Raw genomic sequence first — 16614 nt, forward strand, 5'->3', positions numbered from 1 at the left:
TAATACAGGTAATGCCATTTCTAGTGCATTAGAGTTACTGACAAATGCATTCACTGTTATCAGTTTTTAATGTAGATGACTTTGAATGCTACAGATGAACTTTACAGACTCAGGGCCCGATTCAGCAAGGAACGCAGTTGCTAATACGCACGCAATCGGTCGATTAATTCGCACTGCGCATGCAAATGCATCGCAGTGTGCATGTGCGAGCAAGATGCTGTGATCAGAAGTATGTACGCAGAGGCTACGCAGACTTATGACAGAGTGATTGACAGGAAATTACATTTGTGGGTGGTGACGGGGGGTGGCCGTGTGAACGCAGGCATGCCAGTGCATTTCAAAGCTGTTGCGGGGGGCGTGCATAATTTAGACACTGCGGTACCAGACACCTCCTGAGGTCTCATAGTGTGCGCACAAGTTACCAATTTCTGAGTGAGGTCTGTGCGTATGGGTCTGATGTTGCTCGATGTTACCGATTGTTTTGCTATGTTGCCCTAGTATACGGATGTTAGTAAGGGTAAGTGGGCCTCCTTATGTTAGGCTGCGTACACAATGTGAATGCATACATTTAAATAGCAACACTGATATTAGCAACAGTGGTGCGTGCGTATAGCAGAATTGTGTTCCGTAGTGAATCAGGCCCTAAATTTAAGTGTCCGTGAATACAGTGCATTGTTATTATTTTTTATTACTCAGTATGACCAATGTGTCAACGACAAAGTAGAGCTGTACAATTAAAAAAAAATGTACACAAACATTATAAAATAAAAAACAAACTAATATAAAAGGTAAAGCAAGCCCCTGCACATTGGAACTTATAATTACTGTATGCACATCTGTAAAAAACAAAGGCCCTCATTCAGAGCCGGACGCTCTGAGCAGAGCGCACGCTCTGAATGAGGGCCGCCCTCCATAATTATGGAGCGTCCTCCTGGACACTCGTATAGCTGTGGGTCACCACCCACAGCCTATACGAGCGTGCAGTTTGATGGCCGCGATGGTCTTGACCATCGCGACCATCGCCACTGCGAGCCGGAGCCTGCGGTTTAGTTTTTCAACTGCAAGGCCCGGAGTGATTTTGGCTCTATCAGAGCCAAAATCACTCCCACTGACATCACTAGTGATGTCAGTGGGCCGGCTTCTGACGGTAGGCGTTCCCTTGGGAACGCCCCCGTCAGGGAGGCACGCCCCCGGCACGCCCACCAAAGGGGGCGTGCTGTCAATCAACATTGACAGCACGCCCCCTTTGATCAGACACAACAAGCAAAGGAAAGTCCTTCGCTCGTCGCGTATGGCGCATGCGCACGATGGAGCTCCCGCCATCGTGCGCATGCGCAGTGCACAACATCGACCCACTTGCGAGCGGACAGCCGCTTGCGACTGGGTCTGAATCAGGCCCAAAGAAGACACCTTGTTTATATACACCTTATCATTCAAATGCAATGCATGGGTATGAGACACTATTTATTATATTGTATGCATAAAATCTTCTGCAAAATTTGTTACATTGGGCGGGATGCACTATTATCAATTATATGGTCAAACACCGAAAATGGCGTTTTCTGGGTTTGTTCGTATTTCTAATATGCACCAAACTTCAGGAAAACAAAGCTTGCAGCAGCTTGGATCCGATGGGCAACGCGTTGCCCAATACCAGTTTATGGGCTTCATATTGCATGATGAAAAGGACCCACATCTAGCAAAATGGAAATCAGACTCTGTTGAGCTCCTAGACACTGAGGACTGTGCTAGCGCTTTTAAGAATTTGCGAAAACTTCAGTTAATCTGCACTTTAAATAAAATGCAAAGAAAAGCCTTTCCCATTGGTATTATTTTCCTAACACCACAAATGCCCATTGAGGGGATCTGCAGTCAGATGGGCTCTTTTGCAGTTCATCTAAAGTGTCCTATCTTTAAATAGGCCATGCTATATGCTTATTGTAGTGCCATACCTCACCACTGTCCTGATTTAAGTGTAACTGTCTCACTATCCTGCCAGTCTGAACTTTGGTGGTAGGTGTTTCCAGCTCACTGCTGCTAAGTGGGGTCCATGTGCACAGTCCACACTACTTCAGTTGCGTGCTGCAATGGTGGCATTTTTAGAGGAAAAGAAGAGGCATGAGGTAGCTAAACATGACCTGGACACACCACCAGCATGGTGGGACTACCGCACACTATTGTCATGCTTTCAGGGTAAATTTACCAAGCTCGAATGACATCGAATGCGGCAAAATCGGCCGTGAACTGCATGTTCGGAATTTACTAAAGGCTAAACGACTTTGCTCCATTTGAAATGGAAAAATCGGTCAAGAACACCTGAAACTCGGATGGTAACATGTTTTCAGACACATACACCATTGGTCCAACTCGGCAGCCTTTTACCATAGACATCAATAGGAACTGGAAATTTACTAAGGATTTGTATTTGTTATAACGGCCTAAATATAGTGCACATCATCTGCAAAAGATGCCAAATAGAAATCTCAAATAGAACACCTTTTTCAATTTGAGTTTGACATATGAAAATACATCACTGACAACTCGGAACGCACGGATCAGGGAGATCTGTGATACATGGGGGTCCCCTGTATTAAGCACAACCAGCACCAGGCTATTCAGAACCAGCCCTGGTTGTCCAAATGCAGGGGACAAAAGACATAGCGGTCCCCTGTATTTAGCGAAACCAGCATTGGGCTAAATATAGTCCTGGTCCTGGTTCTGGAAATACAGGGGACAAAAAGCATAGGGGTCCCCTGTAATTTCCATAACCAGCACCAAACTTTTTTAGCGGTTGGGATAGTGAGTGTGAATGTGTGTGTGCATGTTTGTTAAACTTTTACTGTCACGGTGTGTATGTTCTGTAGTTTTTTAAATATTTCTTTTGCTGTGGAACTACAGGTACCAGCGGGCCCATAGTGCCCCACATGCTAGTACTTATGTTTCTCGCATTAACAGCATGCGGGGCAGGCTTGCTGGGACCTGTAGTTACACTGCAAAAGATAATATTTTTAACACTTTCATTCGCACCACACTTTACATAATCAACCCGGCACCCACTGCTCCAGAGGAGCTCAGGATAGCCCTGGGCTATCAGCCCAGGCCTGGGGTGCCCTGGAGTGGGGGACCCTTTTATTTCGGGGGTCCACAGCTATGGCCTGGGCTGACCAGGGATGGCCTGGGCTGACTAGTGGTCAGGGGTAATGCTTTGGCTGGGGGACCCGGTGAAAGGGTTCACCTGGCTGTGGTATTACCCACCCCGCTAGAAAAAGTTTGGTGCTGGTTATGGACTGTATTTAGCCCAATGCTGGTTGCGCTAAATACAGGGGACCCCTATGTCTTTTGTCCCCTGTATATTGGCACCCAGGGCTGGTTCTGAATAGCCTGGGGCTGGTTGTGCTTAATATAGGGGACCCCTATGTTGCTTGTCCCCTGTATTTAGCACCACCAGTACTGGGTCTCCAAAGCCCAGTGCTGGTTGTTCTTTTGGGGAGGTGCCCACGCCGTTTTTTTTTTATTCTTACACAGGTTTCATTTTTTAAACACAGAAGCAAAGACGGATCTCACTGATCCGTCCGTGCATCTGCGTTTATTTTTTTACACACAGATGCATGTATCACGGATCTCCCTAACCCATCCATACTAAATATGAATGAAAAATACGAATTATATCAAATGATTACACCATCGAACAACACGAATGACAGCAACTCGGCAGCTTAGTAAATTCACTAACCTGTTCAAAATATTAAACACATGAATACGGACATTGTCATCCGAGATTGATCTACGGATGACATTGAATAGAAATCGGCAGCTTAGTAAATATACCCCTCCCACCATGCCAATTTTGGGTGTAATTCAATTCAGTAACCTGTCTCAGCCTCATCAGCATTTATGATGCCTGACACTTAACTGGGTGATATATGTTCCAAAAAATAAACCAGCAATTTTTCAGAATAAGTACCTTTTGAGCAACCTTGACTAGGAACAGAATGTTCTGAAAATAATATCCATCATTTGACTGGAAAACAATTACATCTGACTGGCTTTCAGAACCATCATGGATATAGTGGAGCACTCCATTTGTAATGTCGTCAAGCCGGAACTTGTGGATGTGCGTATTCCCTGGGGGAATAACCAGCTGTCCATGTTTTGGACCCTCTAGAACAATAACTACAACATCCTGTGGATTATCATCATCTCTCAGGTCCAACACAGAGCTAGTGATCGCTCCTGCTTCTCCTCTGCCAACCACTAACTCTTTATTCTTAAGGATGTATGGTGCCTAATAAATTGAAAAAAAAATAAAAATAAAAATACAACAACAACAAATGGCTCAGTAAGGAAAGCATTTCATAATAGAAGCAACATCTAAGTAGTAATATACTGTACATTTATAATTAATCAGGTCTCCAATTAAAATATTCTAGATAATTTTTTTTGATGATTGTTCAAAACCAGAAAATTTGTGCAACTAGACCAGTGATTCATAAACTCTGCTCTCAGGACTCCAAACACTTCACGTTTTCCAGGTCACGTAGCAAGTGCACAGGTTTTAACGGGGCGCCGCTCCCTGCCCGATTTCAAAAGGGCAGAATGCACCCTGCCCCACTTGATGGCGCCTCACTAAACAGCCTGCGGGCGCTGTCCCCACCCCCGGGCCGCAGTGTCCCACAGGTCGGGAAAATTGCAGTATAGTGATTACCGCTGGTGAATGGATGCCTATTATTCACAGCGACATGAGCGCTTGGGGGCAGCCCGGCATATGCATAAGTGCCGGACTCGTCCACAAGAGTAATGAAAAGGGGGGCACGTCTTAAAGACACCCTTCCTTTTCCCGTTGCCATGCCCCCTTTCTCTAGGTCTGGCGAATTACCTAAAGTGAACACTACAGGTGTACTCATTAATCACTGACACATTTTAAAAGATCCACAGGTGGAGCTAATTATCTCACTTGTGATTCTGTGAGGAGACCTAGAAAACATGCACTATTTGGGATAGTGAGGACTGAGGGCCTGACTTAGAGATGGACGCAAGGGCAATTTTTACGCAGATTTTGTTTGCCATTGCGTATGCACATAAGCCATACAGCGCATGCACAGTGATCGCACTGCGAAAAGTGACAGGTTGTCAGCATTTGGGGTTATTAACAGGGGGGTGGTCAGAAAAAAGCAGGCGTGTCTGTACGTTTGAACTCCGTTTCACGGGTGTGCATAAATTAGCCACAGCGATTGCATACGCATCATGAGAGCCTTCTGTGTGTTGAAGAGCATACCCTCCAACATGACCCCTTCCACGAGGTACACAATGCTCTGCTCCTGGACTTCCCACAAGAGTAGGCAAGTCCCCCGGAATGGCCACCGGCCCCACGCGACCCCCCATGCCCGCACGTGAAAGTGGTTCGGGGTGGGGGAACGATGACTCGATTCGTAGCCCCGCCCCCTGCTTTACAATGCCGGTAATTATCGGCATTGTAAATTATCACCATTATAAGGCGGGTGGTGGGGGCACGATGACGAGATCACGCTGACACGCACCTGCTCAACACAGTTAAGCCACCCCACCCTCCCTACTGCACCAACCTGGCAGCTCCCTTCCGGAGGGGGCTGCCAGAATGTCGGTGATTATGAATTTATGATTGCAGTCACCTGTGTTGAACTGACTAATTAAAGAAAAGAGAATTTTTAACACAGGTGTCGGCAATCATAAATCAAGTTGGAAGTCCAGGAGCAGATAACTGTGTACCTAGTGGAAGGGGTCATGTTTGGGGGTCTGGGAGAGCTGCAGTGCTTGTGGCAGGTGAGACTCGCTCAATGTGCATCAGTGTTATTGATATTTATGCAGGTAAGTGATGTTGTACGCAGGTAAAAAGGCAGCAGTGGGCATCCCGATGCTTGGGTCATCTTCTGAACCATTAGAATATTTTCACAGCTTTGTTCCATACAAGATCACATTAGCATCCATCTCCAGGCGCCCGCAGCCAAAATAGATGGTGGTGCCCCCCCCTCGTAGCCTCTGGCTTGCTCCATATGTTTCTAGCTCCAACCAGCCCCCAGTGTCTCTCAAACCATCCCCCAGTGTCTCTCCAGCCAGCCCCCCTCAATCTCTTCTGCCAGTGCCCACTGTCTCACCTGCCATTCCCCCTTTCTTTGCCTCTTCAGCCAGCCCCCCACTGTCTTACCTGACAGCACCCCTCTGTCTGTCTCTCCAGCCAGCACCCCTAGTGTCTCTCCAGCCAGCCCCTCTATGTATCTCCTGTCAGCCCCATTGCCTGCCACCTCTCTTTCTCACCTACCAGCCCCCCTCTGTGTCTATCCAGCCAGCCAACACTGACAGCCCCTCTGTCTCTCATGCCAACCCTCCTCTCTCTGTCTCTCCAGCCAGCCAACCAACACTGTCTTGCTTGCCAGCCCCCTCTCTCTGTCTCTCCAGCTAGCCCCCATTGTGTCTCAAATCAGCTTACATTGTGTCTCCAGCCAGCCCCCCTCTCTCTGTCTTCAGCCAGCCCCCATTATGTTTTCAGCCAGCCCCCATTGTGTCTCCAGTCAGCCCCCAATGTCTCTGCAGCCAACCCCCTGTATCCCTCCGGCTCCACTTACCTTCTCCTGGGTTGGCTGCGTCTCTCTGCTCCTCTACATGGTGCGGCTCCTTTGAATGCCGCAATGCATATCTGAAGGCACCGCCAGTGGTTGGTTCAATAAAGTTTTTATTTATTTATCGCAACTCGCAATAAACAAAACTTTATTGCACTGCTGCCAGCCGCAGCTGGTGGTGCCTGAAGAGCAGAGACAGCTGCTCTATGGAAGGTATGTACCCCATAAACAGATCCATCTAAAACAGCTGGAAGCGGTTATAGATGGATTTATCTGTGTGCCCCACTGCCTGGTGCCCCCCTAACAGCTGAAGGCCGGAGGCCAATGACTCCACTGCCTCCGGGAGTTCCGCCCCTGCAAATTAGGTCGATCATTGCTGGCCTTCACCAAAAAAATAACCTAAAGTTGAGGCAGAGGTACAGATAATGTCTAATCTTTGTTTCTGTTGTTGAAATAATAAAATTTTAAACAACAACAACGAAAACTGTTGTATAACATTTAATAAAATATACCGTAGGTGTTATTTAATAGCAAAGCAAAAAAGTGCAAAATCTCAACAAAAAAATAATAATATAGAATACCTGAGCAGTTCATGATTGAGAAGCACCTTTAGTATGTCTGCTCTTTACAAAAGGCTATGGCAGATAGTGTAGCATACTACAATAAAAGACTAATTTTACTGTATGTTTTCAAGGCAACAGGAAAACCTGAAATAAAAACTGAGAAAGAGTTGGAAATGTGTAAAAAGTAAAAACACAATTTGGAATTGACCACTGTGGTTTACAGTGGTTTTATAGTTTGTTCAAGCATGTGAATTGCCTTAGCAATAATAATTTCTACATACTAAAACAAACTGTAATGAATTCTTATAATAGCAAAAAAAAGAAGAAACAAAACACTACTGTACAACAGGATAACAGTTCAACTGTTCAAATACTGTAACTAAGTTTTCTCATTTAAAATGCAGGGAATTGGCCCATTGACATTTATTAGATATTTATTTACTGTAGTCATAACTTTTTCTTTTATCACTTTTGCTTTTCTTTTTTTAAGACCTCAGTGACTTAATCAATGGGAATAGGTCACTTAATAGCACTATAGTAACAGACTTCCATTACTAGTTTGAAGCCTTTGCAGCAATAGAATATGATCTTTAAAAAGTTTGAAAAATGAATTGAAAATGACTAAAATATAACACAACTAAACAGGATTTATTAAACAAATCTGCAGGAAATAATATAGCACAGACCGTAACTAGACTACTGACATGGTTTGTGCTGTGGCAACAGACAGCAGTGTACTTGTTATTCCTATTTTACTATATAATCATTTACAATTACCTTTGTTGACACTGCTTGTATGTTGATTGTTTTTGGTTGTGAGAAGAGCTGACCATCGCTGACTCTTAGTGAAAATGAACCTTTCCTATATGAAATCAGAAAATACAAACACAATGCATATTTAGGGACCCAGGCAATCTTCAGATAAATAGCTATACACAAAGTGCCTGATTCAGAGCCGCTCGTAAGCGGCAGTACGCTCGTTCCGAGCGATGTTTGCGCAACTGCACATGCGTACGGATCGTAATACGCATGCGCAAACCAGTCAGTGCGGTCGAAAATCGTTTGTTCGCTAAATAGCGAATGCCTGCTATTTTGAGTGACAGAAAGAGGTGTATGTGGGTGGTAACAGGGGAAGGTGCTTGAAAACGGGGAGTGGATATCCGAACGCAGGCGTGTTTAAAGGTCAAAACGGGCGTTTTACGGGTGTGCATAATTAAAACAGCAGCGTCATTGACCACGTCACTGGGTTATTTTATAGTCAGAACTGCTCACAAGATTGTGGTAGCAAAAACCAACCACAAGAATAGCGGGCAGTTCATACGCTGGCCGATGTACTCGATTAATCTAATAAATAGCGGATATGACGTAGGATGCGAGCGACCAGGGGGCGTATTTATCCAAAAAACGACCGCAAGAGGCGTGAACAGACCGCAAAGAGCGAACGATTCATTTCAATAGCCACCCCTATTTTCTGGACGAGCGAGCGCTAATTGCGTCCGGCTCTGAATCAGGCCCAAAGTTCACAGCATTTCCTACAGAAGCTTATTTATTCCATGGGTTGCAAAATAAAAATCTTTCCATAACGCTGCAATCCTACAGAGAGGGACGGTGAAACATACTGCCAACGAGTCATACATGAGTGTATATTTCTTATTTAGGGGGGTATTTATCAAAGCTTTGAGAAATTGTAAGAGATCAATTACTAATCAATCAGCTTCTAACTTACATTTTACAGGCTGTGTTTGAAAAATGACAGGAGCTGATTGATTGGTACATTATCTCTTAACTTTTCTCTCTTTCTAAGCTTTGATAAATACCCCACTTAGGGGGGTATTTATCAAAGCTGGGAGAGAGAAATTGTAAAAAATAAATTACCAACCAATCAGCTACTAACTATACTTTTTTAAACACAACCTTCAAAATGTAAATTGGAGGCTGATTGGTTAGTATTTTATCTCTCACAATTTTATCTCTCTCCCAGCTTTGATAAATACCCCCCATAATCTGTAGATTCCTAATTTAGTGTGGACTAAGAGTATCTGTAATTACAATATAACATCTTTTTAAATGCATTTTGTTTAAGAAGCACTTTGACTGTTACCTACGCCATTGGAAATAAGGGATATTATGATCATTTCCGATCTATAAAATGTTGTGCTAAGTCCATTTTTTTATTGGCCTAGTCCTCTGATATCACACACATGGAAAACATGATGTGGAAATGACAATGGTAAATCAGAGTAGGCTCTCCACTGCAATCATTTCTTTTACATTATTTTAGTATTGTTTTTCATTTCAATTTTACTCCATTCAGCCTAACAGTACAGTTTTTCTTATTTAGACATTCTGCTATGGTCAGCAGGGGACTGTTTTATTGTAAGTCGTATAAAACGATCAGGCAACCATACAAAACAACACAATGTATATTAGCTGTTTTAGAAATATCACAATTGGATCTGAATTGGGCATTCCGGCAAAGGCATTTTACACGCTCCATAAAACTAGGATATTGTAAAAGCTTACTTAATTCCTTTGTTGAGTTTAAAGTAATATTATGATAAAAGAGAAAAGCAATTAAATAAATGCAGATTTGACCGCCAATGCTACATGATTAGCCATGTGCACAGATACTGCCAGATAAAAGAAGGATTTCACCAGGGTATCATTGAAAACACCTTTATTAAATAAAATGGCTATTAAATGAAACTGCTTAATGCTTTACAAGGAACTACTGCACTGTAAACAATTAGGCTCAATTAATTTTAAATGTGAGTCAGTGTTATTTCGCTTTTCACATGATATAATATATAGCTATATGTACAGTAATAGTTTTAATTAAATGTAATTTTGCTGGTATCAATAATACAGTAGTATATATAATAGGAATGCACCAAATCCAGGATTTGCTTCTATTTTTAAAAACATTGATACATATTATTCCAGCACACAATACCGATCATGCGACTAATGATTTCTATAACATCATGTTATGAATTTAGTTACCATCAGGGATGCTAAGCAAAGCAGTGCCGGCCTGACCAGTGCTGTCACATTAAATTTTTTCAGATTTTCTGGTCTCTACCACTTTTCTATCTCGTTTCCTGATCAAATTCCCTGACAAAATTTGTACTCAAAATGTTGTGTTAAGTATATAACATCAAAACTAACCACATAAAACAAAAAATCAAAACTGAAAAGGTATTTTTTTCTAATTTAAAGGTATTTCAAGAACCAAATTTCCTTGTGACCAGGAAAAAAAGCCCAAAGTGGAAACACTATACCATAACATTGTCAGATTTCCCTGCAGACAGGAAAAACACCTGTAAGTGGAAACACTGTGCCTGACTTATACTGACTATGCTAGTGTGTAGAGTGCCCAGCAACAGATGGCCGCTCAACCACAATTCAGTGGCAGCCCCAAAACATGACCACACCCCTTGGTACCACCTCCACTCTGTCTTTCGCCCACACTGGTGGTGATATGCAAACACACAGCCTCACCCTCCCTCGGCAATAGCAAACCCAGGAGCCCACCAAGAAAGAGTAAGTAAGTGATATGCCAGGGGGAAAGGGGGCACAATGTGCGGCTGCTGTTGCTTGCTACCAGTAAAGGGACTGGTCTGTACCTGGTGATAAGTATCCATGGCTGAGCATGTATGGAGGCACAGGTCTTCATGGAGGTGTAACCAAACTCCCAAAATGGCATGGACATGCCACCCTTTATGTAGCTACTACACGGAGTGTAGCCAAGCGCCCTAGAGCTGGAGACTTACAAAATTGTTGGATGCCATAGTGTTAGCAATATTATATAGCTTATGGCCTACTCCACTGGAAAGCTTAACATTAATGCAGCTAATGGTATATAAATAATAATTGATCACATAGTTTGAAATGGGAGGGCCACGTTAAGTGGCAACTAACAGTACTCTGTTAGGTTGTAAGTGGACATGTGTTCAGCCTCAAAAACTCTCACAGTGATGAAAGAATAAGTCTGCAAAATGAGACTGTTAGAAGCTGCAGCAAAGCAATTGTAATAACAAATAACATGCAAAAACAATCCTATTTTCAGAGTTAGGGGCATATTTATCAAAAGAATATTTGTAGTATACGGGAAGCAATCGGGAAGCCGACTGCCTAAATACCGGCAGCCGGCTTCCCGACTGTCTTATCCCGGCATGGGTGAAATGCCGGGCGTCTACATGTAGACGCCCGCATTTCCCCGATGCCCGGGAGACCGGCGCCTGGCATCACGATCGTAGTGATGCCGGGCGCCGCGAGCGGACAGCTGCGGGAGGGGGGGGGAGGGTTAGGTTTAGGGCTCCCGGGGGGGACTTAGGGTTAGGCACTCCCCCTGGAGGGTTAGGTTTAGGCAGCGGGGAAGGGGGTGGTTAGGGTTAGGGACTTAGAGGGGGGATTAGGGTTAGGCACTTGGGGGGGGAGGTTACGGGTTAGGCACCCCTAAGGAGGGTTAGGGGGGGTTAGGTTAGGTTACTGTATACTTACCTATCCACAATCGGGATTTCCAGCGCTGTCGGGCTTCCGCTGCTTCTAACTCTGCTCCTGTCGGGCTGCCGATGATGGGAATCGAACCGCCGGCCATGTGGCCGGCGGTATATCATACCCATTCCGTAGTATACACCTTGAAAACACCCCTTTTCGGGGGCTACCCACTAATATTACTCATCACTTGAATGTATGCACAATAGATCGCAGCAGATATTAGAGATATCTGCTGTCATCTGATGACAAACCCGAAAGTAAAGTGAACGCATTACCGATCAATTTACTTCTAACACATTGCAAAGACAGGCTCCTTGTCTGTTTTTAAAATATATTTGGGTGAAACTTATTTTGGTACTTGTGTACTTTACGGACTCATTGCAGAGAGAACCCAAGTGTCCTACACTCATTATTATTATCATCAATCATGGTAATGTCTAAATCCCCTTCACGGAGAGGACCCTGATGTCAGCAGCCAGTGTCCAGTATCATTCCCAGTGTCCAGCGTAATTCCCTACCATCCAAGTGGGCATAGAGGGGGAATATAACCTTGTGGCGAGCGTAGCGAGCCACCGAGCCCGAAGTGTGGCGAGCGCAGCAAACCTGCGAGGGGACAACTTTCTTCTATAGGTGGGGACAACATTCGGTACTTGTGTATGTGAAGTACACAAGTAACATTTAAACATTCATTGGGTTCTCTCTGCAACGAGTCCGTAAAGTACACAAGTACCCTTATTTTATTAATGCCGTGATAAGTGGCGATAAGAAATTATCGTTACCAATTCCCAATAATTAATAATTTTACCCCTTTATGTAATTTTATTCTCCTAAACAAGACTGGGTCAAAAACAGCAATCAGTATATATATGAAATGTATTATTAAGCATTTCAACCTCTTTGTTGCTAATTTTTTATTGACAAAAGTATATAAGGATTTTTAGAATAAGTGGTACAGGAAATTATACTCAATATAATAGAAATGCAGCTCAAAATATCACCCCACATAAAAACAATCAACACTTGTAACTTCTGTATTAGATGATTCTAAAACTAAAGACTTACAGTATTATACTGTGACTTGTAGCTTTCTTTCCATTTACCTTGATTTTTCTTTGCTGTGTTTAAACCGCACTCTTTGCTCAATCATGTCTTTCCAGCTGAAGTGTGTGTCCTTGTTGAGATGAATCTCCTTGCCATTTAAAATTTTCACAAGTCGGCCATTGGCAGGAGTGCTCACCAGGAGGAATATAAGACTATCTTCTTCAGTATCTGAATCTTTCACATTAATAAAGGAGAGATCCAAAGGTCTGACTGCCCCAATACCCACTGTGAAGGAGCCCTGCACATGGAGCACGGGCGGATGTACGTTAGCTGAAATAAAGAAACAGCAATGTTCGTGTCAATAAGCAGTTAGTGCAGAGTACCTGTACACACTTATTTTACCTTCTCTATACATAGATATATACATGGTACATGGAATATTTAGGTTTTATTTATGCCATCTCTGTACATGTACAATGCTTTCTACCCATTATCCATTCATTCAAACTTTCTTGAACAGGAGTATCAGCATTTTTATCATTGAACACATCCAGCAAAAATGATGAAATGACTGTAAACAAATTGCGCTTACTGTATATATCATCCTTAGGTTTAGTTATGTGGTGGTGACAGGGTTGCACTTCTTTGTCCACATATTTTATAACTGTCAGCCTTCAGGTCTGGATTAGCCTATCACATGGACCTTAAATAATTTCATTTGTTCTTGGATCACCAACCCATGTCACCCCTACAAGTGTCCCAGTTTGGGAACCACTACATTAATCCATCTATGGTTTAAATGTCTAAAATCCATTTACCTTTTGGTAAAAATAGGTATTTCAAACTGTGTTTTCCACAAATGATATAACATAAAATAACAGAATATCCAATGTCAGTTAATACATGTGGGCCATTTAGATCCTTTCTGAGCTCCAACTAAATAATGAATACGCTCATTGAAAAAAAGATATTTAGAACTGAAAAAAACATGATTCTGGTGGTCATGATGTGTGCCATACCATGTCCCTCCCCTTTGGCACCATTGCATTCCATTATCCCAGACAACATTTCATCCCATGGGTATAAACAGGCCCATAGTTAAATGTTTTTATATTAGTAATGTGGAAGTATAGAATTCATTTTGTATCCTAAAAGTCTTTTCAAGTATGCCACGTATTCATTGTAAGTAAATGCACAGGGCAGGAAAGAGTTAATTCCGTGTGCAGACTCAGTGATATATTCACAGAAAAGCATATGTACATATATGGTAAGGTATGCCATTCCAAATCTTTACCCAGCCCTGTGGTTTTTTCTAAATGTAATCGAAAACAGATGTGTCCTTCAGAAACTATAAATGTATGTAGTTTGCCGCCATTAAACCAGAGATTGATTTCACACTACACAAGACAGTCGTGTTCTTGGATCTCTCTCTCCTGTGTACACAGCATTGTGCTGCAGCAAACAAAAGCAACGAGGGTCTCTGAGCTCATTGTATTTATAGCCATAGCTTAAATACAGAACTGACAACTGGAGTTCCCACCGAGATATCCAGCAAGCTGATCACTGGACGGACAACAAGCGTGTCTGAGAGGAGAGACATCAGAATAACAATCCCGGGTGGTGAGTATTTTTGTACTCTGTTCTGATTCCTCTGCCTTTCATCACACGTAGTTCTGTCCTGGGATCACACTGGGTATTTATAGACACCCTCACTGCTTTTTTATTATTTTTCTGAAATGTACTAACCAATCTGTCCTTTGTTGTTTTATGTTAGGCCTGACTGACATATGAGAGATATTTTGTCTGTGTGAATTTGCATGTCTGAACATTGTCGGTGGTTTATCCTCAGAGTGTGCAGAAGGGGGGATTAACCTTGGCATGATTGCGCGGTGTATACTGGATCATGCTGGGGCAATTCTCAGGTCTGCATGCTTTGGGAGAAAGGACGTGCTGTAATGTCAGGTGATTGAAGTCCTGTTGTATAAAGGCAGGTGCCTGAATGCCTATCTTTTTTGCAGTTCCTATCTATGACCCATATGAGGCATACTAGTTCAAAGAAGTGTCTTGTTTGTCTTGTATGTCTATGAAAATGTATTTAACCCGTTTAGAAATGTGTAGTTAGAGTGTCATTAGTATATCCTATAGATTTAACATTGAGTGGGTTAGGTTATGATATAAAAGAATCCAAAGAAAGTCCATTAGATCTGCAGTCAACACCCACTGGGTTTTGACAAGAGGGACCAGAAATTTTTAGAACAGTCTGTTGTTATATCTAGTTATCAAAAGAACAAAGAGATAGACCCTAATAAAAAGTAACATAACCAGATAAATTAGAGGGAATAATATTCAGTTAACTGCACCAATTAGCCAATAGACCCTTCACAATAAGGAAGTCCATAAATTAGACATATAGTCAGGATACTTAGGGACCAGTAGGTTCCACAGATATAGGTCATAAGGGATTTTGACCATATACTTGTTAGAACGAGGGACAGTTTTAACAAATGGGAAATACTGACAGTAAGTCAGTGCCTCAGGGCACTGCCCTGCAGGTGATAAAGAAACTATATGGTGATGCAAAGGGCAACAGTTTTGTGAAGGTCTTTAAAAAGGCAGGATTAGGTGAGGAGCATTGGTTTGATTGTAAAAACCTCTCTGATTTAAGAAGGGAGCATAGATCGCAGATAAGGAAACAGGGTATAGAAGATGAGGTAGATAACTGGATTGAAAGATGTAGTAAACTAGGAACAGACAGTTCAGATGACACACTTGAAATGCAGATGGAACATTTGTCACTAATTGACCCACTAGGGGTCAAGAGAACCATTCCAATTAGACCCATACCACCTAGAAAGGCAATATATCAACAAAAATATCCAAATTGGTCATGTCTTGCTTGTGGATTTTGTAATGTCCCAGGGGATACAATATGTAAAAATTGTCAGGCCCTATGGTCTGAACAATGTCCAACCTGTGGGTTAGGACTGATTGATAATTTAAGACCAAAAAACCCATTGACTCCAGAACAAATACTGCATCACATCAGAAATCCAGCTAAATATACTTGGAGATGTGACTGTGGAGTCTGCCATTATTGGCAAGATAAACAATGTACTACTTGTAAGGTTCTAAGAAGTAATAGAAGAGACCCTTTCTCTGAAGAACCTAAAGGGGCTACAGCCCCACCACCTTATGACACTAGACCATTATTTCCAGTCTCAGTCTCACAGTCAAGAGACAATGATGGTAATGTAGTACATACCACCTCCTCCTATAAGCCTTGGACCCCTGTGGAAGCAATGGGGTTCATAAAAGATTTACCAGACCCCAGAAACAATCCTATGGGTTTCCTCAGGTATATGGAAAGGATTATAAGTGTTCATAATGCCACATGGATAGATATGCATGATCTCACTGAAACAGCATCAGGAGTACATGTAGCTAATGAAATAGCTCAGGCTAAAGCAGGAAATGGTGATAATGATTTTAATCCACCAAACATAGCAGGCCAGACAACAGCAGAGAGCGGGACTGAATGGGTAGCTAGTTGCAGAGTTTGGGCCCAGAGAGAGGCTGCTAATATGCCCGCTATAGAAGAGAACCAAATTAAGGGTCAATCTGTGGTGGAATATTATGAGCAACTCCTTAAGAGGCATACAGACCAGGGGTTTAAGACACAAGACCCAGGTCATGTAAGGATTCTGAAATTAACTTTGTTTGCTGGAATGAATCCTGAATTAATGCGACAATTAAAGGTCTGTAGGCCAGAATATTCCTCCATGCCTCTAAATGACCTAGTCAAAATACTTAGGTCTATAGAAGATAATGCTAAGGAAAGGCAAGAAAAGTGCGATAGGAAAAAAGATGCCATGCCCAAGTGAATGTATGTTCTTACTTACCCTAAATTAAATCAGAAG

At 42.7% G+C, this 16614-nt stretch overlaps 1 protein-coding gene across 2 annotated transcripts in view; it reads right to left on the reverse strand.

Moving 5' to 3' along the window:
- The window catches only part of FRAS1 (Fraser extracellular matrix complex subunit 1), a 539698-nt gene that overhangs the window by 120071 nt on the left and 403013 nt on the right, over nt 1-16614 (reverse strand). For both annotated transcript variants that reach the window (XM_088481448.1, XM_088481449.1), the window contains exons 27-29: nt 12757-13027; nt 7934-8018; nt 3965-4285 (exon numbers count right to left, since the gene is read on the reverse strand). In XM_088481448.1, the coding sequence (XP_088337574.1) occupies nt 3965-4285; nt 7934-8018; nt 12757-13027 (677 nt within the window). The remainder of the gene's footprint in view (nt 1-3964; nt 4286-7933; nt 8019-12756; nt 13028-16614) is intronic.

The sequence above is a fragment of the Taudactylus pleione genome, unplaced genomic scaffold (assembly GCF_031769625.1).
Source record: "Taudactylus pleione unplaced genomic scaffold, aTauple2 ptg000273l, whole genome shotgun sequence".
Classification (NCBI taxonomy): domain Eukaryota; kingdom Metazoa; phylum Chordata; class Amphibia; order Anura; family Myobatrachidae; genus Taudactylus; species Taudactylus pleione.